At 34.8% G+C, this 27,063-nt stretch overlaps 1 protein-coding gene across 1 annotated transcript in view; it reads left to right on the top strand.

The window, feature by feature from the left end:
* Positions 1–26,843, top strand: part of LOC123552291 (valine--tRNA ligase-like) — a 31,001-nt gene extending 4,158 nt beyond the window's left edge. Inside the window, exons 3-24 of the mRNA XM_053525204.1 lie at positions 943–1,037; positions 1,859–1,974; positions 3,463–3,627; positions 4,073–4,154; positions 5,029–5,148; positions 5,807–5,915; positions 6,455–6,634; positions 7,251–7,561; positions 8,069–8,151; positions 10,055–10,130; positions 10,639–10,744; positions 12,214–12,284; positions 13,057–13,182; positions 13,642–13,746; positions 14,416–14,563; positions 16,816–16,943; positions 18,599–18,754; positions 19,164–19,355; positions 19,657–19,768; positions 20,641–20,813; positions 23,802–23,927; positions 24,491–26,843. Coding sequence (XP_053381179.1) covers positions 943–1,037; positions 1,859–1,974; positions 3,463–3,627; positions 4,073–4,154; positions 5,029–5,148; positions 5,807–5,915; positions 6,455–6,634; positions 7,251–7,561; positions 8,069–8,151; positions 10,055–10,130; positions 10,639–10,744; positions 12,214–12,284; positions 13,057–13,182; positions 13,642–13,746; positions 14,416–14,563; positions 16,816–16,943; positions 18,599–18,754; positions 19,164–19,355; positions 19,657–19,768; positions 20,641–20,813; positions 23,802–23,927; positions 24,491–24,568 — 2,858 coding nt within the window. The 3' untranslated portion in view covers positions 24,569–26,843. The remainder of the gene's footprint in view (positions 1–942; positions 1,038–1,858; positions 1,975–3,462; positions 3,628–4,072; positions 4,155–5,028; positions 5,149–5,806; positions 5,916–6,454; positions 6,635–7,250; positions 7,562–8,068; positions 8,152–10,054; positions 10,131–10,638; positions 10,745–12,213; positions 12,285–13,056; positions 13,183–13,641; positions 13,747–14,415; positions 14,564–16,815; positions 16,944–18,598; positions 18,755–19,163; positions 19,356–19,656; positions 19,769–20,640; positions 20,814–23,801; positions 23,928–24,490) is intronic.
* The last annotated feature ends 220 nt before the right edge of the window (positions 26,844–27,063 follow it).

Raw genomic sequence — 27,063 nt, 5'->3', positions numbered from 1 at the left:
GCAATAATTTAGGGCTCACACAAGATTATATGCTATGTCATGTGCCAATGTGATTATAAAACTTAACCTGTAACATGTTTGTCATGTGTACATGTATGTATTCGATTTTATGTACCCAACTTAAAATGGTGTCTTCAGTGATTTTATATACTTCATTTTTTAGTTGGAATGCTTTAAGATATGATTTCAGTTAGCAAATTATAGAACCTCTGAGTTGATATATGTCTTACAATGTTTTCTTTTGGACAAACTTAACAACTAAGAAAATATTGATATTTGTGGGGGACTAGTTTTTTGCGGATTGGCCAGTTAAATAAAACCTCAAAATTTCATGTCCATGAAATGAAATGGTTTCACAGTATTACATGATTGTTTTAGAGGTACACTTATAAACTCCAATATTGTTCTACCCATAAGTTGTTTAGTTTCAAGTTGGTGGAAAAATTACCCCTTTTGATTTTTTTCAGTGCAAAATATATTTGTAACAAATAATTCAGTTTGAAATATTACAATAAATTACAGTAATATAAAATTTTCTCCTGTAGCGAACTAAATCAACTGTTGTGGTTTTACTTATGAAAAAAGAGTTAAAATTTGTCTTCCTATGCCAAAATAAGTATATGGCATTTATTTAGATACCATTTGTTGCTAGTACCTCCTTATGACCAGTGCTTGCTGGTAGAAGAATTAAATATTATTTCTTGAAATCATTGATATTCTTAGGGGTGGAATTTTCATGGATTTCATGGTTGTGTTTACAAATGAACTATAACCCCAATGAACAAGTAAAATGGATGATTTATTTCATGTTTAAAGGCCCAATGAAAATAGTTGTTATCTGTCAAAACCAAAAGAAATGCTAACGAACGTATTTACAATTTTACATTATTTTGTTTGGATCTGTCTGTGGAAATGTTTTAAAAATTACATGTATTATTACAGACACGTCCTGTGAGCTTCCTACAGTATATAGTCCACAGTATGTAGAGGCAGCCTGGTATGACTGGTGGCTAAAACAAGGGTACTTCTCTCCAAAGGTAATTTATTAGCCTTTACCTTGCTAAATTTCTAAAATGGACTGGTCCATCATTCAGTTTGTGCAGTACCACTTATTATTCAAAGAGGTGTTCACTGAAAATTTACTGACTGAATAGCGAACAGTGCAGACTATGATCAGCCTGCATGGATGTGCAGGCTGATCTTGGTCTGCACTGGTCGCAAAATCAGAATAAATCAATTTGGGTTATGCAAAGTATACTGTATCTTTTGGCATAATGGTTACAAACAGTGAATACTTGGGTCAAGAAGTCAGTATTTTTTTTTTGAATATTTTAAATTTGATGTTTATCTTGATATTTCCTTCTAAAGTTAGTTTCCTCTGCAAATTTTGTAGATCATAACCAATCATGAGGTAAATTAATGTATTAGCAGCTTTCTTGAAAGTATGTAATAGGGCTGTATATCCTTTGTTTGGGGTTTAAAACTGACAGTATTTCAGTTATGTAACAACAAGAGTGTTCCTGAATTTTGTACCAGCACAAGCCTGTTCTCTACGAGTAATTGCAAACTTCTCTAAATGAATCACTTATCAGAGGTGGAGATGGAATGATTTTAAACACATTGTCTTCTATGAAATTCTGACAGAGAACATGCACTTTGCACAGGGTTTGATCATTTGACCTCCTCCCTATGAGCTAAGAAGCAAGCTTGCTACATTCCTGCATACAATGATAGTTAAAAATGATGCTTTACAAACTTGATACAAGTTTTCATTCATGAAAAATCCCTAATGTATGATCTTGATATTCATGACTTCCTGTATGATTCCCATGTGAAAATTGTTTTGTACTATTTTTAGGAAGGTGCTACAGGAACAAAGAAGTTTGTTATATGTCTGCCTCCTCCAAATGTAACAGGAACACTTCATCTAGGTCATGCGATCACTTGCGCTGTTCAGGATGCTCTAGTCAGATGGTTAGAACATATTCCTTATCATCATTTACAAAAAATGTTTATTTATACATCATTCTAACACGATCCGATTCATTTTCCTATTAAACAAAGAAGGCTGAAAACAGTGAATTATTAAACAACAATTCACTGTTCTGACGTCACAATTATTACGTCATAGCGTCAAGCGGCGTAGTGGCGCGCTGGAAAAGAACCCGATTGAAAACGGGCAAATATTGAATGCATGCCGACAAGGATATGTACTTTAAAGTCCTTAATAACGTGTTAGAATCGAAATAATATATCTCATTTAGTGATTTGCTCTTGAATAAATCACTGTTTGTCGTTCAGATGCGTAGCATTATATTACTCGGGCTGCGTCCTCGTGATATAATTCCTTCGCATCTGAACTCCAAACAGTGATTTATTCAGCGACGATGAGATATATTATTTCTTAAATATGCAGTCAAAAAAGAATTATGAAAACAATAGTTTTGCTCTGTAGCTGATATTCAGGATTTGTAGAAATGAAATGTTTAGCTTAATAAAGAAATGAAATATTTTTTTCAGAGTTCATGCGAAATAAATGACAGAATAGGATTGGCAAATCCATGAATCGCGCCAGTGATTAATGTTTAATTTGCTGATCCTATTCTGTCATTCTTTTTGCATGAACTCCAAAAAAATTAATTCATTTCTTATAATTTATGTTATATTTCGTTTCCTTTTGTAAACAAGATTATATTATAAATTGCATACATTTTGTTGCATTTAACATGAAAATCAGCTTTCCAGCCAATCTGTTCACCAGACATCACAACTGTGATGCCATCTAAGGAATGTACTCACTGACTGTATGCTGATGTCATCAAAACAGTGGTCTGTTATCACTAAGCAGTATTGTCATAACTTTGGTTCCTTTCTTTTTGCTGTTTATAAAAAAATGAACGTCATAATTTTCAATGGAAAAGAATATGGCGAATGTTAATATATAGTTTTTAGCTGCAGGGTATTGCAAATGTATATATTGCCTCCCAATCTTTTCCAAAGACTTGCATGAAAATAATATATTAATAGATTTATTGTTATACATTATGAACAGATTGCTTATTTTTAAGCTCCTGTACACCGTTAATTTGATATGCCTCTGAAACAGGATGTATAATGAATATTGAAACATTATCCAATGTTAGAACTTGAGAAGATTGACAAATAGTCTTGACCCTTACCCTGCTAAATTCCTATAATGAACTTGTCTGTCTTCCAGTTTGGACAGTACCATTAACTGTTAAAAGGTTTGCTACCCAAAAAGATACTGATTGAATAGCAAACAGTGCAGATCTTGATCAGACTGCATGGATGTGCAGGCTGATCATGATCTACACTAGTCGCAAAGGCAGAATCGATTGTGTCCAGCATGATAAGGGTTAATAAGTAAAGTATTTTTAAAAGTCAAAAGTGATTGCTGTGAAAGATGTATATTTTGACAGTTTGCTATTCTTGTTTCATAAGGAGTCGCATGAAAGGACACAAGACTGTGTGGATACCAGGTTGTGACCATGCCGGAATAGCAACACAAGTTGTTGTAGAAAAACAGTTGTGGAAGGATGAGAGAAAAACACGGCATGATCTGGGTAGAGAAGAGTTCCTGAGACGTGTTTGGAAATGGAAGGATAGGTTAGTACAAGAATTACAGTTATGAGTTGTCTTTAGCAGAATCTTGCGATTTCAAAATGAGTTTTCTAAAGAAGTATTTGAAAGATGGTTTATATTGTGTATCATTTATTTGCAATTTAGAGATATCGTGGTTTAGTGGTAACAGTTAACTGCTATTTGTTTAAATATGTGAATTTTATAAAAGTTAAAGTTGATAAAAAATTCACACTGCTTTTACATATTTATTACTTACTCTGAATGAAGTATTATAAATCACTGTTTGTAGTAGAAGAGAGTTTAGACAAAATATCATGGTCTTGAAAAATAAGTAGGCCAATACAATATATATTACCCTTTTGTTCTCACCAGTTTTGCAAAAGAGTTGGGAGAGCAAGTTCAGGAATATGTTAACATTTGGTAGTTGATATGTACATTTTGTAGGCTTATTTGGGTTTTCTCATTTCAGTAAAGGGGACACAATTTATAACCAGATGAAGAAGATGGGAGCATCCCTAGACTGGGAACGTGCCTGTTTTACTATGGACACGGTTAGTCATTTACTGAGTGAAGTAAAAGCAATAGATGGCAGTTTTAGTAGGAATTCAGTATTGTTTCAGCTCAATAATGTCAAAGGCACAAGTTATTGCCATAGATACTGTTAAATTATTAAAATTTGTAGGGACTTATTTTGATGGATATCGTTGGTTGAGACATAAATGTTCACCACATTGAGACGACATGCATGTTTTTGATGTCTCGCTTTAAGGTCAAGGTCACACTTAGGTCTCAAAGGTCATATGACTTTGTTTCGTGTCTGCTTTGTAACTCTGAACTGCTTGAAGGATTTTAAAGAAACTTGGCACAAATGTTCACCAAATGTTCACCACATCGAGATGATGTGCAGAGCACATGTTTCCAATGGCTCGTTTCAAGGTCAAGCTCATACCTTTGGGCGTATATTGCTCTGCATTGCGGTGCCTTCTAAAACTTTGTTGCGGTTGAAGTTACACCAACACAATTTACTAATAGGCCATTTGGTGACTTCAATCTTTTAAAGGTGGAGAAAGACCCCAGTTTCCCCTATGGGCTTATTTCACCTTAGATGGGCAACATGCTCGAACCACTGACCTTACGTAAACCAGCTGGATGGCTTCCTGACATGAATGGCTGCATGAAATGTTCCACACTTAAAGCGAGGTTTGGAACCCTCATTGCAAGCGATTTGAAGACAACAACTGTAACCACTCAGCCATGATAGTGCCTTTTCAAAACTTTGCCTCATTGAATTAAGTAGGAGCAGCTTACTCTTTATTGAGAATGCCACAGTTTTTCAGATTATGTCATTGCACACAAGTATAAAGTTGCTAAAAAAACTACATTACGGTATACCCTTACTAACATATTTCCTTATTTGTTTTGCAGACAATGAGTGAGGCTGTTACTGAGGCATTTGTTCGTCTACATGACGAAGGTCTGATATACAGAAGTAACAGATTGGTTAACTGGTCTTGCCAACTCAAGTCAGCAATTTCTGATATTGAGGTAAAATGCAGTATATAAATTTTCTAGCTCTTACTTGCTGTGATTTTCAAAATTTGAAATAACTTCCAGAGCATATAAAATATTTTTATATTATTTGAAATAGCCATCAGGTTTTGAACAAACAGCTGAATAGGTAGAGCACAAGATTTTCAAATGGATCGTCTTAGTTTTGAACCCAGGCTGAGATGTATGTTCTCATTGGTGAAACAGTTGTTCAGTTGTCTTCCACTTTCGATTTATGTGGAGAAGTTGTTTTACAGTAAGTAACACAGTTAGTTACTTGCAGAGAACCGGTTTTGTAATGGTTTGGAATCCTAAGTTTTCTGATTTATGTATATAACTGAAATACTGTTGAAAACAGCCTTAAGCAGTGTGGTAGTCTAATGGTTAAGGTGTTGGTCACTCAATTTTGGCGTCATGGGTTTGAGCCACAGCCACTTGGGACACAGTCATAACTTTCATATGACAACCAGTATTTGTTTTTCCAGCAAGCTGACGCGAGAGTGGTTCAAATAAGCTTGAAGCTTTAATCACAGTTGAGCTAAACTGAATAAGTATGAATTTAAACTGAACAAACTTAAACCCAACATATTTGAAAAGGATGGGTACCTTTCAAAAAGAAAGTACAAGTGGAACTGAAGCAATCATTTAAACACAGGTTGAGAATGTAAGTTTGGAAGGACCTACCAGAATGTCTGTCCCTGGTTATAGCAAACCTCAAGTGTTTGGTGAAATGGCTTCTTTTGATTATCCTGTTGTTAATTCAGGTATGTATTTGAACATAAAAAAATGCATGTGTTATTTGGTACAACAACATTTATACCTTTAAACATATATTTTATTTCAAACAATTAAAACATACTTAGGATATTTAAACCCAAAACTAACATCCAGACAAAGACTGTACTTATGAATGGCAGAATACAAAGTGTATGAATGTCAGAAAGTTGATATTGGATGTTTTGAAATATATAAATGCAATAATGGAGTCGTGATACTGTGAAATCATTTATTTTCATGAGCAGAAATTTTGTTGATGTTTTACTTGCTCATTGGGATTTAAACTTGTGGGTTGGCCCAAAAATGAAATCTGCAAAATTAACCCCACATGAAAATTAATTATTTCAAAGTTTACCGTAGTGACGTAGTATTACACTCTTTTGATGCTATTGAACATTATGTACTTTTTCCATGTCCATTCTGCTTAAATAGCATTGTTAGCATAGGTAAATGCAAAACTGATTTTGTTGAAATGGATTTTCAAAGGAAGTTGATGAAATGTTGATTCATTTTCGTTGTTAATTAGATGAGAGAATAACAGTATCGACCACACGTTTAGAGACAATGCTCGGAGATACAGCCATAGCCATCCATCCAGAGGATCCACGGTATAAACACCTGCACAGCGAGTTTGTCCAACACCCATTAGTTGACAGGCAAATTCCTATAATCTGTGATGATTATGTAGACTTGAACTTCGGCACAGGTAATATTATGTTGCTCAGTCCCCTATTTAATAAAACCATATACATGCTCACTGTTTAGTTTGTACATAAATTTCTATCGCTTCCAAAAATTACAGGTGATAAAATTTTAGGGAAAATCTCTCAGTTAACTAACAGCATAAATAGAAGTAGGCTTAGACAGAACATGTCTTTTAACAATGGCATGTGAAAAATGAAACAATACATGTATAGTATTGTCTACATTAATGTTATTACATTACACCTCAATGTATAAATCGCTTATCCATAGTTTGTGCTACTGACTGGTCTATAATTCTGTACTAAATTTTGCTTGGTTAACGTCAAAATTTGTAGAAGAAAAATATGAAAATTTATTTCTGATGTCATGTACAGTAATAAAACACATATTAAATGGCTTGCCAGTCAGTAGTAAAAACTGCTGCCTGAGTTCCAAATTGTGTAATATGTGGACAATGTTTTATTTTTTTTGGTCTCATTTCTTGCTTTTAAACATGTTTCAAAATTAACATCATTTACAATGGTAGGAGAATTCTAGCTATATAAAACAGAATATTGATATTATGAAAATTTGATATGGTACTGTAAATTTCAACTTTGGTCAGTTGTGTATTGTAGGAGCTGTAAAAATCACTCCGGCCCATGATCATAATGACTGTAACATCGGGATACGTCATAACCTAGAATCAATAAATGTCATTAATGATTCTGGAGAAATGGAAAATGTTCCTGACCACTTTATGGGAATGAAGAGATTTGATGCCAGAAGAAAAGTGGCGGAGGCGCTAGGGGAGAAGGGTTTATTCAAAGGAAAACAGCCGCATTCAATGGTCTTACCTGTGTGTAGTAGATCTAAGGATGTGATAGAACCAAGGTTAAAGGCACAGTGGTATGTCAACTGTGAAGAAATGGCTTCTGATGCTATTAAGGTAAGTACATGCACCAACATAGTAGTACTGCTTGCAGATAATTGTTTTGGCTGATTCTATAACTGGGTCATATTTCCAGTGGTAAAAAGGATCTTTTTTTTATTTAATCAAGACAGAAACTTGCAATCATTCTAAGAGTCTATAAAAACAGTTTTGTCAAAAAAGAATCATTCACTGCAGAATGAACAGCACAATTTTTAACAGAGATCATCTGAAACATTAAATGCAAGTCATTGCAATGAAACAGGTGACTAAACTGCTAGTAATATGTCATGGCTAATTGAAATTTTTGCCTAGTTTTGACAAAAAACCTTACTGGCATGTTTCCTAAAAGCATTTTTATGAAGCATACAGGGAAAAAGCTTTAAGGCATTGGCTGCTAGTTATGAAATAGAATTTCTTATATAGGTTACTTTGCATAAGTTTAAGTACATGATTTAACAGTTACTGTAATAAACTAAAAAAGACTTTAATATTAGCATGCCAGTATATAATTTATTTTTTTAGGCTGTAGAAAGTGGCAGTCTGACATTTACTCCTGAGTTTTATAAGAAGATTTGGTATGAATTTCTTAAAGATGATAGATCAAGGTAAGCATTATTTTAGTTTTTACTAATTTTTGTTTTAGCTTGATTGTGATGAAAGCTTCAAGCTTCTTTGAACCACCCTTGAGTCCGAGTCCTGGAAAAACCAGTACTGGTGTCTTATGAAAAGGTGGTATCATGACCCCAGTAGGGCTGTTACCCATGACCCTCTTAAGCATTATTTTAGTTCATTGAAGTTCAATTTCTTTACTATGTTTTGTGTTACTAAATCTAAGTGGAAAAGTTTTAAATTTTAGAAAATCAGATTGTTGCAAATTAGTGCAGTTGAGTGTGATACAATAGGATTTTTTGTTTACTTATTAAGTACATGTATTTTTTTTTTTTTTTAGCTCACCTGTCACAAAGTGACAAGGTGAGCTTTTGTGATCGCGCGGTGTCCGTCGTCCGTCGTTTGTGCGTCCGTCCGTAAACTTTTGCTTGTGACCACTCTAGAGGTCACATTTTTCATGGGATCTTTATGAAAGTTGGTCAGCATGTTCATCTTGATGATATCTAGGTCAAGTTCAAAACTGGGTCACGTGCCATCAAAAACTAGGTCAGTAGGTCTAAAAATAGAAAAACCTTGTGACCTCTCTAGAGGCCATATATTTCACAAGATCTTCATGAAAATTGATCAGAACGTTCACCTTGATGATATCTAGGTCAGGTTCGAAACTGGGTCATGTGGCTTCAAAAACTAGGTCAGTAGGTCAAATAATAGAAAAACCTTGTGACCTCTCTAGAGGCCATATTTTTCATGGGATCTGTATGAAAATTGGTCTGAATGTTCATCTTGATGATATCTAGGTCGAGTTCGAAAGTGGGTCATGTTCCTCAAAAACTAGGTCAGTAGGTCAAATAATAGAAAAACCTTGTGACCTCTCTAGAGGCCATATTTTTCATGGGATCTGTATGAAAGTTGGTCTGAATGTTCATCTTAATGATATCTAGGTCAAGTTCGAAAGTGGGTCACGTGCCGTCAAAAACTAGGTCAGTAGGTCAAATAATAGAAAAACCTTGTGACCTCTCTAAAGGCCATATTTTTCAGGGGATCTGTATGAAAATTGGTCTAAGTGTTCATCTTGTTGATATCTAGGTCAAGTTCGAAACTGGGTCATGTGCGGTCAAAAACTAGGTCAGTAGGTCTAAAATTATTAAAATCTTTTGACCTCTCTAGAGGCCATATTTTTCAATGGATCTTCATGAAAATTGATCCGAATCTTCACCTTGATGATATCTAGTTCAGTTTCGAAACTGGGTCACGTGCGGTCAAAACTAGGCCAGTAGGTATAAAAATAGAAAAACCCAGTGACCTCTCTAAAGGCCATATTTTTCATGAGATCTTCATGAAAATTAGTGAGAATGTTCACCTTGATGATATCTAGGTAAAGTTCAAAACAGGGTCACGTACCTTCGAAAACTAGGTCAATAGGTCAAATAATAGAAAAACCTTGTGACCTCTCTAGAGACCATATTTTTCAATGGATCTTCATGAAAATTGGTCAGAACTTTAATCTTGATAATATCTAGGTCAAGTTCAAAACTGGGTCACATGAGCTCAAAAACTAGGTCACTATGTCAAATAATAGAAAAAACGACGTCATACTCAAAACTGGGTCATGCGGGAAGAGGTGAGCGATTCAGGACCATCATGGTCCTCTTGTTTTTTTTTACCTTTGTTGTGTTTCAACCCTTAAATTAGCAAGGATGTTCAAATTTAGTTGTTGTTTTTTTCGTCAGTAAGGTGTATTTTTCATATGGTGTATTGTAGTTGTTAAGAGTATATGAATAATAAAGAAACTTAGATATTTGATGTATATTTGTTATAATTTTGCCATTAATTTCAATGACAAGAACTGCATTTGTTTTCTTAAATTACAAGAGAAAATAAGCTTTTCTTTTTTTGCAGTGATTGGTGTATTTCAAGACAGATATGGTGGGGTCATAGAATACCAGCATATAAAGTTATACTGAAGTCAAAACAGGTATACATATAACAGTTTTGATTTCTCTATCATCATGTGGTTACTGTGAAATCCTTGACCTTTAGCCTGCTGGCGGAAAGTGATTCTGCCTTTGCGCCCAATGCAGACCAAGATCAGCCTGCACATCCGTGCAGGCTGATCATGGTCTGCACTGTTCGCTATTCAGTCAGTAAATCTTAAATGAACACTTCTGCCAATAATGAATGGTACTGCCCAAATTGAATGACAGACCAGTCAATTTTTGAAATTTAGCAGGTTAAAGGTTCATATTTTCTTGGATTTTGTGTTTGTGTTAATCCACAAAATTGAATCCCAGCAAACACATGCAATTTCACATTATCTAGTCTGGCTAATGAATTGTTCATTAAAATAAGATGTGTTCCTATTTTATTGTTGCATGCAAATACAGCGGTCTCTGCAAACAGCACTTTGAATGCCAGTTTTTTCCTTATGGCAGATTTACTCTGTACACGTATCACAAAGTTAAATACTGTTATTATATTTGCAGTCTGTGAATGAGGAGATATGGATCAGTGCACACACAAAGGAAGATGCCTATGTTAAAGCAGAGAAACAGTTAGGTCTGAACAGAAAGGACTTCACTCTTCAACAGGGTAATGCTTTCAATATACTGTGATATCTTTTAACCCTTTTCATGCTGGACACGATTGATTCTGCCATCTGTGCAGGCTGATTAAGATCTGCACTGTTCACTATTCAGTCAGTATATTTTGGTAATCAGCCCTTTTAACAGTTAATGGTGCTTTCCAAATTGAAATATAGAAATTCATCAGGGTAATTTTGTGAGCATAAAATTTGGTGGTTTTTGCCTAAAACTGCTTTTTCTTAGGGATATGAATTTGTGAATTTCAGCTTTAACCCTTATCCTGCTACATTTCTATAATGGACTTGCAACAAGGATACATAGGAAAATCAGTTCTCAACAAGTATTAATGATTTCACTGTATTTAGTTTTATTTGATGCTAAAAGTTCATGGCGATCTTGAAAGAATGTATGTTTAAAAATGAAGGACAATATCATAAAGGAAATTAACTTGTGTTTCCAAGCTGTGATATACCCTGAAATCTCGAAAATAATCCGCGGCTTATTTTAAATTTTCGAAAGGATTTGATGGCTTATTATTGGGACCTGCTTATTTTTTAGTCCGGCAAACTTTTGATTACATATATTCAGTAACAGTTAAAAAAAAACGGCGTATTTTCGAGTACCAAAATACTGAAGATATGGATGTCATATATTTTTATCTTTAGTAAAAACATTGAGGTCGGTAAATACTTATACTTCTAACATACTGGTCAGTTTTGTTACAATTTGTTACAATTTCTTAATGAAAATAAACCGATGCTAACAGATAATTACTCATTAAAAAGTTTTGTCTGGCCTAACAAACAAATACATCTATGATTTAATCACCCAACAAGTATGAATATCTTACGCAATACGTGATAAACACTGCATTGTGTTATAAAGACCGGTCATGATAATTAGTAGAACTGACGTGACAAGAAGTGTTTGAGACAGGAATTTTATTGCTTTTAAAGTTTTAATTTGTCCAGGGTTTTAAAAATCAGCACAACTTGCATTGTTTTAAGTGTTTTTATTCCAAAGTATGTTTTATTGCTATTACATGTGGAAATAATCTGCTATGTACACTTTGATAACTTTTACTATCTTATATGATGTCAGAACAAAGTCATTGATACTATAACTTATACAAAAAACTAGATGGCTTATTTTTGAGTGCGGCTTATTTATGAGCCCTTTTGCCTGTAGTGAAATGGTGGCTTATTTTCGAGACTGGCTTATTTTCAAAACAGGCTTATTTTCAGGATTTCAGGGTATTTGCCTCTGAAGTATACTTGAATAGGATCTTATCCGAGGTGTTTCAAGTCTGTACCCTAGAATGGTGAAATTCTAACATTTATTCATATGATAATCATTAAATTTACATTTACTTCAGTTATAATTCTAGTTCTTTAATACGATTGTATCTGCTCATTTTAGTTTTGATAAGTGGGTAATTAAGATTGATGATAATAAATCTATCTTACATTTTTTCAGATGAAGATGTTTTGGATACCTGGTTCTCATCTGCACTGTTTCCATTTTCTGTTCATGGATGGCCAGATCAGGTAGCATTATTGCTTGTGCTATGAAGCTTCAGAATTGCCACATATTGTGAAATCGTTAATATAAATAGGGGACTAATTTTCTTAGAGTGATAAAAGTTACTGACTTCATCATTTGCCCCTTACAGATGTGGGTTCGACCTCCCTCGGGGCGTTGAATTCTTCATTTGAGGAAGCCATCCAGCTGGCTTACGGAAGGTTGCGAGTTTTAGGCAGGTGCCCACCCGTGATGAAGTAATGCACAGAGGGGCACTTGGGGTCTTTTTCCACCATCAAAGCTAGAAAGTTGCCATATGGCCAATAAATATGTCGGTGCAACGTTAAACCGGACAAAAAAAAGTCTTAGTTTTCATGTTTGCTCTTCTTATGAAATTAAATCCAAATAAAAACAAACAAATTCCTATCAATTTTATCTTTAAAAATTGAAAACACATTGGTTTTTGCACACACACAAAATTATTTCATAGCAAGTTTTTACATTTTTCCATTCCTCATATTGTAATATAAGTTGCTGTATATGCTTGATTGCTTTTTACACGTTTAAACTGTTAAGTCAGGGTAAGGCATCGTTACGGTAAAGAATTGGGACATTTCCCAATTTATATCAATAAAGTAGTAAATACAATAATTATCATTGATTTGAAAATGGATGTTAACCACAAATTCTGACGTCTTCTGTGGTTGGGTATTATTTTTTTGTATTACTTTGAATGCATTCATTTGTGACTTACTGCACCTTTTCTAAATTTAGAAGTATTTTAACCTTTTGTTATAGACAGCAGATTTATCAAAATACTATCCCAGCAGCCTCTTAGAAACAGGAAGTGACATCATTTTCTTCTGGGTTGCCAGGATGGTGATGATGGGACAGAAAATGACTGGACAGCTTCCTTTCTCAAAAGTGAGTTGTAGCATTTGCTTAATTGGAATGCTGTTCCTATAAATAGTATTACAAAGCGCTCATTCAGATTGATAGACATAGACATTTGTTCTACCAATTTATAGGTAATAAAATACATGAAAAATGCAAAATGATTAATTGGACAAGAAATGTGAAACATTTTACCATTTCGTATCTCCTCATTGTTGAATTTTATTGATTAGATGTTAAGGAGATGAATGGTCGAGGTTTATCTGCCCCGGGGAGTTTGATTGGATATCACTTTTAATTTTGAATGCTTTATGCAGATAGTTTAACTTTATTTTTAGTTTGATATGATATACATTTAAATCTTTTTTTCTTTTGATATTGAAGATGAATGACTGCATATACAGGTGTCGTTAAAAGTCGTAAGTTTAAATGAAAGTTTTGACATGATATGATACAAAATTTTGAGAAATACTTCATGTATATTTGTAGGTTTTACTTCACGGTATACTGCGAGATGCTCAGGGTCGAAAGATGAGTAAATCTTTGGGTAATGTCATTGATCCAATGGATGTTATACATGGAATATCATTAGAGGTGAGTTGAGCCTAGAATAATTTATGATTTCTAGAAATATTACATAGATTTAGGTATTGTTTTGTTAGTGTCTAGTATTCTTTCCGACATTTGACCTTCAGATGATAATATAATTATAGTATGCTGTGAAGTAATTCAGTTTGATGGGTAAAAAATTTTGTGGTTTTGCCCTAATCATGGAGATATGAAATCATGGATTTCCAACTGTTAAGATAAGAGAATGTTTATTTTGCTGGTTTATTTCTCAGGTCTCCGTATAGTTTTCTCATGCTTTAAGTTATTTTTTTTACATCTTTCAGTATGGTTTTCTTGTACCTTCAGATAGTTTTCTCATGTTTCAGTATAGTTTTCTCATGCCCTAATATAGTTTTCTTGTGTTTCAGTATAGTTTTCTCATGTCTTAATATAGCTTACTCATGCACCAGCTTAGTTTTCCTGTGCGTGCTTCAGTATAATTTTGTCATCTCTAAAAATAGTTTTTTCATGCCTCAGTATAGTTTTCTCATGCCTCAGTATTGTTTTCTCATGTCTCAATATAGTTTTCTAATGTCTAAATTTAGTTTTTGTAGTTTTCTCATGCCTCAGTATAGTTTTTTATGCTTCAGTATAGTTTTATCATATCTTAATGAAGTATTCTTATGCCTTAATATAGATAATGTTACAATATAGGAACTAAACAAGCAAGTAGAGGAGAGTAATCTTGACCCCAAAGAGATAGAGCTTGCAAAGAAAGGTCAGAAACAAGACTTTCCTAATGGAATACCAGAGTGTGGTACAGATGCTCTTAGATTTGCTCTCTGCTCTTATAATTTTAAAGGTAGGTTGTCATCTCATCTAAATGAATATATATGATTTTAGCTGGACCATTTGAAGAATAGGAAGGGCTATTGTACTGGCACTAGTGTCCCTGTCACTGGGGTCAGATATTGTAATAGATGATTATTTAAAGTTTCATGGCAAGTTTCTCAGTTTCAATATTTCTTCTGTATAACTGAAATAATTATTATGCATTGAGGGCAGGGTTGTAGTAATGCTAATGCTAATGCATTAATAATGCATTATTTTTTTCAAATAATGCCAAGTAATAATTAATGCCTCAATTTTAGCATTAAAAATAATGCTAATTTAATGCCAAAGTTAGTAATGCTAGTGCTAATGCTTAGCATTACTTAGGCATTATTTTCTGTATCACTGGAAATCCCAGGTTCAAGTTAACTTTGTGTGAACCAGATCAGATCCAGAGATATACCACAAACCTCAGTCTGAAGGACATAAAACACAATCCAAATGTTCAGGTATGCACAATATTCTGCCTAAATACTGATAAAATTTAAATCATATATGGGCCATCTAGGTATGAAACATTTTTGAACATACAATTTTACCTAAAACACTAGCACTATTAATTTTGTCTGTAACCAATTCAATATACACAGTGTATCTAATGCAAATTAATGCATTGAACTACAAAACTACAAAACAGCGGATTTAAACTAATGGCAGATGAATACAAAGTTATTCATGTGTAAATTTTAATATTTATTTGACTTTCATTATAAAGAGTATTAAAGGGGAAGAAATCTTGCTTACCAAATTATTTATCCATTCTGACTATCAGAATAGAATAGAACCAAATAAAACCATAAATTAAATGATCGCTGTTTTATTTGTTAATTAAAAGATTTTATGGCATAAAATGCTTGAAACGCTCAAATCTTTGAGCAGCTCATGTTCATAAAATGCAACAGTGATAAACTATAATACATTAACAATATCAAGCACTGGAGACATAGACAAATACAAAATACTGTAGAATTTAAATGCTGTGTTTCTTATGGTGCTGCTGGATCATTTCAAGTATTTCATACAAATTATATATAATCCCTAGTTGGTAGATTTGATTCATTACAAATGATTGTCATGTGTTGCCGCTATGAAATAAACAACTAAAATAATTAAATGAAAATGAAAAACAAACAACAAACAAATAGTGATTCGATTATAACATGCAATGATTCACAAAAAGTAATGCTAATGCTATCGCACCCTATGTAATGCTAATTTAATGCATTATTTTGACAAAAATGAGTAATGCTAATGCTAATTAAATGCCGATTTTTTCTAAGTAATGCTAATTTAATGCATTACTTTTGCAAGTAATTATTAACAACCCTGATTGAGGGGCACCTTGTGCCTTCCTTGCATACTGGACTGGGGCTTACGGAGATTTTGTCAGTGCTGGAAAACTCAGTCTTATATCCCAGGGTGTAAAGATGACTCTCATGTTGTAAATGACTTATGACAAACTGTATCTATGTAGTAGTTTTATGCATTAATAATTTTTTCTCGGTAAAATACCTTGATAGTTCCATATGTTCCTTACATTTAAAAAATGTTACTTTACAGAGAGCAAAACATTACACTGCAGATGACTAAACCAAACAGGAACTATATTTTTGCTTTGTCTTTATAACATGATGATGTATTTCCTGGTTACGGATGTAAAGTTCTCATCTTTTGTTAATACGTTCCTGTAAGAAAAGCACTTTAGAAGAAAGTCATTTGTTTGATTTGATTTTTACTGTTGTATAATGAGTATGGCAGGCAAGAAAACAATTATGTAACTTGTTGTATGTACAGGAGGGAATATTTTTCTCTAGGGTAACCATTTAAGCAGAAAAATCAACAGTCTCGTTGCCAGCTGAACTGTTACCCTCAAGCCAGATATTCCCATTTGCACCTACAACCAGTGAAAGAATCTTGTGCTTTCTGCCAATACAGCTGAAAAGTTGTCATATGTCTTGAACAGTGATGGTGTGTTTTGAAACCTAACAAAACAAACAAACGGTAACTGTCAGGACTTTAAAGTTATGTCTGTATTAAATAGCGGCTTTTTATATAGACGGAAGTTTGAAAATAGTTCACTGCTCTTTTTGGGTTATTTTTAGTATCAACTGATCTGTGATGTTGTGATTATAAAACTTCTTGAATTTGTTCAAAACATTTGAATTCGGCTTTTACTGAAGTTTTCACTTTAAATTTATGCTTAATTCAATTTATATTTTTCAGACCCAGAAATAAACATGAATATTTTACATGTACAAAGTTATCGCAATTTTTGTAACAAAATATGGCAGGGATACAGATATGTGTCAGATAAATTGGGACCAGACTTCAACTCTACAGTAAATTTAAAGGTAAGTCCAACAAATTGGGACCAGATTTCAACTCTACAGTAGATGTAAAGGTAAGTCTGACAAATTGGGACCAGACTTCAGCTCTACAGTAGATTTAAAGGTAAGGCCTCACCAAATTAAAAAGTTGTTCATCGGATTTGCCGCTCGTATATTTTCAGAAACACAAAAAAATATTTTTGTTTGTTTTTGGCTTGCGCTCGCCCCATTGAAAAAAATCAATCCAAAATTTTTTGGTGCGCTACTTTTTACGGACGTAAAAGTGTATAAATGCTTATACTTCCAGTCCCAGATTGTTCTCAAATGGATTTTAATCAAAATAAATACATACTACGCACACATCGTCTATAATAAATCATAATACTTATATCTAGTTGCATTAAAGTTGTTTCCCTTTTATACAGTTACGGCATTTTCTTCAAATGTTTACCAAATTACATGCTACAAAAAATCGATTTATTTCATTGAAACTGGATGAAGAAAAACATACTAATTTGTTTGATAACATCAATCTACATTATTTTGGTAAGGGTAAATACTTATTGATGCATGTCACTTATCTGTTCTCTGTTTTTTTTCCTGTCCAAATGATCAGCATTTGCATACGAAAGTTGGTGGGGTAAGAAATTAACATTACAAGTTGTTTTCAGGACAGTTTTGATTTTCAGATTTTCCAATCATTTAGTAGACTAATGTTAATGCACGTTAATCTCCATTTCAGACTTTAATTGAGACTTTGTTTCAACAAATTTAATATGTTATGAAAGTTTAAAGTTAGAAAAAAGAGCTTTACATAAGACATCATGCTCGACTTTTCTAAATCAGAGCTTTGCCAGTAAAAGGGGCATAATAGTCAGAAGCTATTAAAGTACAGAGCTATTGGGCATTATATAAAACTTAATTAAAAATATCTATGTTAAAAAGGGGCGTAACTCTGTCTAGATTCAGACTTAAGAGTATTGTTTCTCCTGGTGTAGACTTTGACAGTAAATAACTGTTCTAAGTTTCAAATCAGAAGCTTTAATAGATCTAGCAACACTCACATAGATATTTGATGTATCAAAAACTTCAAAAACAAAGTCAGCTAAGAATGCTACATTTTCATAGCAGTAAATATTCGATTCGATATTTGATTACAGTGTACTGTATGACAATGTTATTACATTTTTTCACGAGTTCGCGTTGTTGTGCATCTGCGGGTTAGATTTTCTCAATCCCTGGGGACTTACTTTTTAATTCAAAAGGGCTATACATTCTATTTTAAGGTTTTTATTAGTCAGTCGAGAGCCAAATGAAGACAAATATATTTCTTTGCTCTTCGCTCGCTCCTGATTTTCTCAAAAACCAAAAAAAAAATTTAAATTATTTTTTCGCTCACCGCCTCAAATTTTTCAGAAAAAAATCCGATGAACAACTTATCAATTTGGTGTGGCCTAAGTCCGACAAATTGGGACCAGACTTCAACTCTACAGTAGATTTAAAGGTAAGTCCGACAAAATGGGACCAGACTTCCTATGCTTATCACTTGTCCAGTATGTTTATTCAAATGGATACTCCATATTGTCAGAATAATGTTAAATAACCTATCAAAACTTTCTACATAAGTAGGAATACCAGTTTTCAGGGCAAGATTTTCATGTGTTTATATGTTGTTTCAGACTCACACAGTAACAAGTTGTGTAGATAGGTGGATATTAAGCCGACTGAGTCATCTTGTGTCTCAGTGTGAGGAACATTTCACCAACTATGATCTACACTATGCAACACAAGCATTGTACAGTTTCTGGTTCAGTGATTTCTGTGATATATATCTGGTGCGTTCCAAATTTGTTTGATATTAAAGGTTCATAATATTTACTAGAATTTCAAGATGTAAAAATGATTTGAAGATATTTTTATATAATAGATAAGTTTTAAATTTAATACACATGTAAAATTATTTTTAAGTGGATTTATACAAAATCACAGTATGGTGCTAAATTGTGAAATCCAACATGAGGTTCTCTACATGTTTTAAATTTAGATTTCTATTTAAAACATTTTTGGTGATCTTTTAAGTTTTGTACAGCTATTTTTAATGAGTAGCAATTTGTGTTTTATCTTCATAGCTTGATTGTTAAGTCATTTGAAAGAGTTGTGTTTGATGACTAATTTATAATCCTTGAACCATACTTATTTTATTATTTAATGCAATAATTTGATGTGAGAACTTTGCTGTTCTAGGAATACACAAAGCAGTTGTCCCAGTCAGAGGATGCAGATATTTCAACTGTTAAGGAGATTCTCTACCTGTGTACAAACACCTACCTGTGTGCAATAAGTCCATTTATGCCGTACTTGTCAGAAGAGCTGTACCAGAGACTCGCACCTAGAACTGACAGTATTTGTGTGGCGGAATACCCATCTGTAGAAAAGGTTCGTATTAGGCTTATCATGGACCACTTTATATTAGGGTAACCATTTCATTTTAGAGACATTTTTGAAATTTGAATGCCGTGTTTATTTATTGCAAGATATTATAAATTAGATGTGTGAACACAGGATGCTGGTGACCCCTCTTCCTGTCCATGTTTGGTGGTATGTTATGCCAGACCTGAATTAGATTGAATTACCTAAAACAAATGTAATGGCCTAAAGCATAGAAATTTTGTCTTTAATGATAATAAATGTCCAAGATAGATTGTACAATATATATTAGTTTCTATTTATTTTCCAGTATATCTGGGGTAATGAAGAATTGGACAGGGAGATGGATATAGTGAGAGAAATACGTAGAGTTACTTTATCCCTTACCCAGACATTTAACTTGTCCAGGAAACATGTAGAAGGTATAACAGCTTCTTTTTTTTCTGCCCCCAAAATCATCCACCCCATCAGTATCTTTGGGTGTGGTACTTACACATGCCTTTCTTGCAAACAGCTGTCTGTATGTCAGTCTGTTCGACTTTATGACAAGCATAGCCCCAAAACTATTTGACCTAGAATCATGCAGCCTGCCTGCTTAGCTCAATTATGAGAGAGAGTAGATTTACGGATTGCAGGGTTGTGAGTTCGATCCTCGGGTTAGGGGCATGTTCTCCCTGACGATTTGATAGAAGACATTTTGTCTGAAATCATTCATCCTCCACCTCTGATTCATGTAGAGAAGTTGGCAGTCACTTAAGGATAACGGTTTGCACTGGTACAGAATCCAGGAACACTGGTTTGATTAACTGCCCTGTTACATTACTGAAATACTGTTGGAAAACAGCTCTTAATCGAAAACAAACAAAAGAATCATAAAAGGGGCCTCTGTGGCCAAGTGGTTAAGGTCACTGACTTACAACCTCTTTCCCCTCAGCAATGTCGGTTCCAGCCAGTCTTGAGGCATTCAGTTTGACATGTGAAGAAGCCATCTAGCTGGCTTATGGAAGGCCAATGGTTCTACCATGGTGCCACCTGTAATGATGTAATGGGTGGACAGATTTTTTTTTGGTGATTTCATGATTGGACCAATCATTGAAATAAAATCTCAATGAACAGTGAAAATTTCCATTTATTCAGTCTTCAGTCAGAAAATATATGATAGTATGTACTAAGCTAATCAGACTTGTTATTAATATTAATTAAATTAATTTGAAAGACCTTTGTTACAATTACGAAAAAGTAAGTTTACAAGAAACAAAATGAGAGAGCTTGTATGTGAATGTTTATTTTTCAGTGTATATACAAGCAAGCAGTGATGGCTGTGATATGTTAAGTCAGTATATGGATGTGTTTAATGCACTGTTGAGAGTTAAATCATTTACGTTAGTCAGTGACGGTACATCAATACCAGCTGGCTGTGTACAGAGAGAAGTATCTACAGGAATAGTGGTTCATCTCAAACTTCAGGTACTTGTTACAGTTTGTTCAAACTGCTTATACTGTACAGTCAGATATTTTCCTCAGGTCAAATATTCGCTACATTTAGAATTGGAATTGGTTCATTTGGTTAAATACTGTTGATTGTTTGATGTTCGTTACAGGTTTATTTCCGCTAATATTCACAAATGATGCAACTCGTGAATTCAGACAGCAAATATAGTAAATATTAACCCTTAACCTGCTAAATTTCTATAATGAACTTGTCCATCTTTCAATCTGGACAGTACCATTAACTGTTAAAAGGGGTGCTTACCAAAAAGGAACTGACTGAATGGCGAACAGTGCAGACCATGATCAGACTGCATGGATGTGCAGGCTGATCTTGGTCTGCACTGGTCGCAAAGGTAGAATCTTTTGCCACCTGTGACCAGCAGGCTAAGGGTTAAACCCCTAATTTTACAATGTGACATTACTTGTTAGTATCTATATACTGAGTGTAGAAATGAACTTTTTTACGCTAGTTTAAGGCGTAAGTGTTTCGAATATTGGGCACACTATTTTCGTGTTACAAAATTCATTTACTATGATATTTTCTTTAAGTCTGAAAAACAATTTTACGTAATTCATATTGTAGATAAAAATGTACATGCATATGTTATAAAAAGATTATTTGATTTGTATTTAGAATATGCTCTCATATTTTCATAGAACGTTGCACAGTATGTCTGCAGCAGAAGTCATGCATAAATCGCTATAATACAAATAAAACCTTTTTTTTCGTTAGAATTTACCAAAAAAATTTTATTATGCCCCCCCTGAAGAAGGAGGGGTATATTGTTTTGCAAATGTCGGTCGGTCGGTTGGTCGGTATGTCGGTCGGTCGGTCGGTCGGAATGTAGACCAATCCGTTTCCGGATGATAACTCAAGAACGCTTGGGCCTAGGATCATGAAAATTAATAGGGAGGTTTGTCAACACCAGCAGATGAACCCTATTGATTTTGAGGTCTGTATGTCAAAGGGCAAGGTCACAGTGACCCTGAATAGTAAAACGGTTTCCGGATGATAACTCAAGAACGCTTGGGCCTAGGATCATGAAAGTTGATAGGGAGGTTGTTAATGACCAGCAGATGACCCCTATTGATTTTGAGGTCAGTATGTTGAAGGTCAAGGTCACAGTGACCCTGAAAAGTAAAACGGTTTCCGGATGATAACTCAAGAACGCTTAGGCCTATGATCACGAAAGTTGATAGGGAGATTGGTCATGACCAGCAGATGACCCCTATTGATTTTGAGGTCAGTATGTCAAAGGTCAAGGTCACAGTGACCAGGAACAGTAAAATGGTTTCCAGGCAATAACTCAAGAACGCTTAGGCCTAGTGTCAGGAAAATTGATAGTTAGGTTGGCCATGACCAGCAGATGACCCCTATTGATTTTGAGGTCATTAGGTCAAAGGTCAAGGTCACATTGGCCAGGAAATGTTTCTGATCTTCTTGTCCAAAACCACAGGGCCTAGGGCTTTGATATTTGGTATGTAGCAAAATCTATTGGTCCTCTACGAAGATTGTTCAGATTATTTCCCTGGGGTCAAATATGGCCCCACCCCGGGGTCACATGGTTTATGTAGACTTAAATAGGAAAAACTTAAAAAAACCTCTTGTCCAGAACCACAGGGCCTAGGGCTTTGATATTTTGTATATGACATCATCTAGTGGTCCTCTACTAAGACTGTTCAAATTATTCCCCTAGGGTCAAATATGGCTCCGCCCTGGGGGGGTCACATGGTGTACATAGACTTATATAGGGAAAACATTGAAAATCTTCTTGTCCAAACCACAAAGACTATGACTTTGATATTTTGTAATGTAGCATCATTTAGTGGTTCTCTATCAAGTTTGTTCAAATTATCCCTCTAGGGTCAAATATGGCCCTGCCCCAGGGGTCATATGGTTCATATAGACTTATATAGGGAAAAACTTAGAATCTTCATGTCCATAACTTACTTCATTCAAATTTGGACCACATGCATAGTTTTGAGTGGCAAGATGAACCTTGACATGAGTTGACCTTGATCTTGATATAGTGACCTACTTTCACATTTCTGTAGCTACAGCCTTCAAATTTGGACCACATGCATAGGTTTGTGTACCGAAAAAAATTGACCTTGTTATTGACCTAGTGACCTACTTTCACATTTCCCAAGCTACAGCCTTCAAATTTGAACCACAAGCATAGTTTTGTGTACTGAAATGAACTTTGATATTGAGATTGACCTAGTGACCTACTTTCACATTTCTGAAGGCACAGGCTTCAAATTTGGACCACTTGCATAGTTTTGTGTTCCGAAATAAAATTTGACCTTGATTTTGACCTAGTGACCTACTTTCATATTTCTCAAGCTACAGCCTTCAAATTTGAACCACATGCCTAGTTTTGTATACCGAAATGAACTTTGATCTTGAGATTGACCTAGTGATCTTCTTTCACATTTCTGAAGCTTCAGGCTTCAGATTTGGACCGCATGCATATTTTTGTGTTCTGAATTGAAATTTGACATTGATTTTTACCTATTATCTACTTTCATATTTCTCAAGCTAACAGCCTCCAAATTTGAAGCACATGCATAGTTCTGTATACCATAATGAACTTTGACCTTGAAATTGATCTAGTGACCTGCTTTCACATTTCTCAAGCCACAGCTTTCAAATTTGGACCACATACACATTGTTTTGTACTGAAATGAAATTTGACCTTTATTTTGACGTTGAGCTAGTCTTGAAATTTGGAACATTCAAAAATGGCTCAGTGGATGGTGCCAAGATCATTCTGTAATCTCTTGTTAGGTTAATAGGTTAAAGGTCAAGGTCAGATTAAACCAGAATGGTAGAACTTTTGTTTACAATGAGCTTATAATTTCTGTTCATTTTGCTATTACTGAATGCATCAAGGGGGGCATTTCGTGTTCGACGAGCTCTTGTTTTTTTCTAACTTCATCTCTCCATATTCCATGTTGTAGGGTTTAGTTGAACCTTCTGCAACGATTGAAAAGTTTGAAAAGAAAGTAACAGGTCTACAAAAGAAACTAGACGGTATTGAGAGAAAATTGAGAGATAATGACAAAGATCAAGGAGATAATAAGAAGGTTTGTATGTATGTCTGAAGTGAGTATGACAAAATCCCCTGCGGAGACAAAACCACCTTCGTCCATTTTTGCACAAGCGGACAAAACCGCCTTCATCTTTTTTTACAAGGAGGACAAAACCCCCTTCGCATTTTTTACAAGGAGGACAAAACCACGTTTGCATTTTTAACGAGGAGGGCAAAACCCCCTTCATCCTAGTATTGTCCTTGTGAAAAAAGCGAGAGGGGTTTTGTCCTCCTCGAAAAAAAAAGTGAAGGGGTTTTGCCCTCCTTGTAAGATTCTATTTGAAAAAATGTTATGAAAATTGGGATTTTCCACAAATTTTCTGAAAAGTTGTGTAAGGTCCAGTCTGAATTAGTCCAGCAAAAAAATCAGGCACACAACCCTAGTTTTGGAATGTTTTAAATGTGTTTTGAAGTTTTGAAAAGCAATGATGTAATGTTGTAAAAAGTTTGCCTGAAAGACTTGTTAGTGCAGATTTACCTGTTTAAATGGAAGGACTGTTTTGAAATGCATATAGAAGTATACCCTGTATTATTTAAATTTTGTCATTTATATTTCAGATGGACTCATACAGGAATGAAATTGAAACCTTCCAGAAATACATTAACATTTTAAAGACATTTGATAAACCAGGATGATAAAATGAAAGCGTGATTTATACAACCCAGAATGTGATAGGAAAGCTGGCTTGTATGTCATTCTAAATGAGAGTGAAGTTTCAGGTCCAGATTTCTTTCTGGTATCTGCAAGTAGAATTTGATCATTATGTCTCCCCCAGGAGACATATTGTTTTTGCCCTGTCCGTCCGTCCGTCCTTCCGTCCGTCCGTCCGTCCGTCCGTCCGTCCGTACGTCACACTTCATTTCCGAGCAATAACTGGAGAACCATTTGACCTAGAACCTTCAAACTTCATAGGGTTGTAGGGCTGCTGGAGTAGACGGCCCCTATTGTTTTTGGGGTCACTCAGTCAAAGGTCAAGGTCACAGGGACCTGAACATTGAAAACCATTTCCGATCAATAACTAGAGAACCACTTGACCCAGAATGTTGAAACTTCATAGGATGATTGGCCATGAAGAGTAGATGACCCCTATTGATTTTGGGGTCACTCCGTCAAAGGTCAAGGTCACAGGGGCCTGAACATTGAAAACCATTTCCGATCAATAACTAGAGAACCACTTGACCCAGAATGTTGAAACTTCATAGGATGATTGGTCATGAAGAATACATGACCCCTATTGATTTTGGGGTCACTTCGTCAAAGGTCAAGGTCACAGGGGCCTGAACATTGAAAACCATTTCCAATCAATAACTAGAGAACCACTTGACCCAGAATGTTGAAACTTCATAGGATGATTGGTCATGTAAAGTAGATGACCCCTATTGATTTTGGGGTCACTCCATCAAAGGTCAAGGTCACAGGACCCTGAACATGGAAAACCATTTCCGATCAATAACTAGAGAACCACGTGACCCAGAATGTAAATCCTTAATAGGATGATTGGTCATGCAGAGTAGATGACCCCTAACGATTTTAGGGTCATTCCATTAAAGGTCAAGGTCACAGGGGCCTGAACATTGGAAACCATTTCCGGTCAGTAACTTGAGAACCACTTGACCCAGAATGTTGAAACTTAATAGGATGATTGGTCATGCAGAGTAGATGACCCCTAACGATTTTAGGGTCACTCTGTGAAAGGTCAAGGTCACAGGGGCCTGACATTGAAAACCATTTCCAATCAATAACTTGAGAACCACTTGACCCAGAATGATGAAACTTCATAGGATGATTGGTCATGCAGAGTAGATGACCCCTAACGATTTTAGGGTCACTCTGTTTAAGGTCAAGGCCACAGGGGCCTGAACATGGAAAACCATTGCCGATCAATAACTTGAGAACCTCTCGACCCAGAATGTTGAAACTTCATAGGATGATTGTTCATGCAGAGTAAATGACCCCTATTGTTTTTGGGGTCACTCTGTTAAAGGTCAAGGTCACAGAGGCCTTAACATTGATAACCAGTTCTGATCAATAACTAGAGAACCACTTGACCCAGAATGTTGAAACTTCATAGGATGATTGAACACGCAGAGGAGATGACCCCTATTGATTTTGGGGTCAGTCTATTAAAGGTCAAGGTCACAGGAGTCTGTTCATGTAAAATCATTTTTTGGAAATAACTTGAGAACCACTTGACCTACAATGTTGAAACTTAATAGGATGATTGGACATGCAGAGTAGATGACCCCTATTTATTTTTAGGTCACTTGATCAAAGGTCAAGGTCACAGGAGTCTGAACAGTGACTTGAGAACCACTAGGCCAAGAGTGTTGAAATTTAGCGGGATGACTGGACATGCCAAGTAGATGATCCCTGTTACAGTCAACCATCAGTGTCTCTTTGACTTTCGCTCCTGACCCCTATTGACTTCTTGCCTATAGGACTTTGCATTGGGGGAGACAGGCGCTTTTTTACAAAAGCATTTTCTAGTTTGATAAAGAGGTTATGATTTCAGTAATTGTATGTGTATATGTACTCACACATGTAGTAAACAGCTACATGTATACTGTAAAATCATTAATATTCATGGGGGACTAATTTTTGTGGCTATCCAGTTTTAGTCAATCCATGATATTTAATCCCAATGAACAATTAAAGTCCCATTCATTTTATGTTGATCAGTTTAAAGCTATGAATTCATATCCCACGAAATTGCCTTTTTGCATTTTGACGAAAATTGCAAAATCTTGTGTAATGATATTAAATGATTTTAGAGAATATAATAAGCCTTTGATAAAAAGAGGTATTGTGCTAAAGATACAGTATATTGATGCCTAAATATATTTATTATTTGTTAGTTTTATTATGCTTATGTAAGTATGTACATTATTGATAATAAAATTTTAATTCAGATTTATGAGTTATATGATATTATTCCCTCATCATTAATAAATAAGACAATCATTTCGAATATGTTTGAAGCATGTGAAATCAAATGAAATATGGGAGAACATGTATCAAGTTTAAAGGAGCATACAGCCAAATGCATGTCACAGCACCAAAACGTTTTAATACAGAAGGCTATGTCTGTAACATAGGAAAATAAAAAATCGGTATTAGTTTTATTGATGTT

This window comes from Mercenaria mercenaria, chromosome 15 (assembly GCF_021730395.1).
Source record: "Mercenaria mercenaria strain notata chromosome 15, MADL_Memer_1, whole genome shotgun sequence".
Taxonomy (NCBI): domain Eukaryota; kingdom Metazoa; phylum Mollusca; class Bivalvia; order Venerida; family Veneridae; genus Mercenaria; species Mercenaria mercenaria.
Note: the sequence above shows the minus strand (reverse complement) of the source record. Positions and strands in the feature narration are given on the sequence as shown.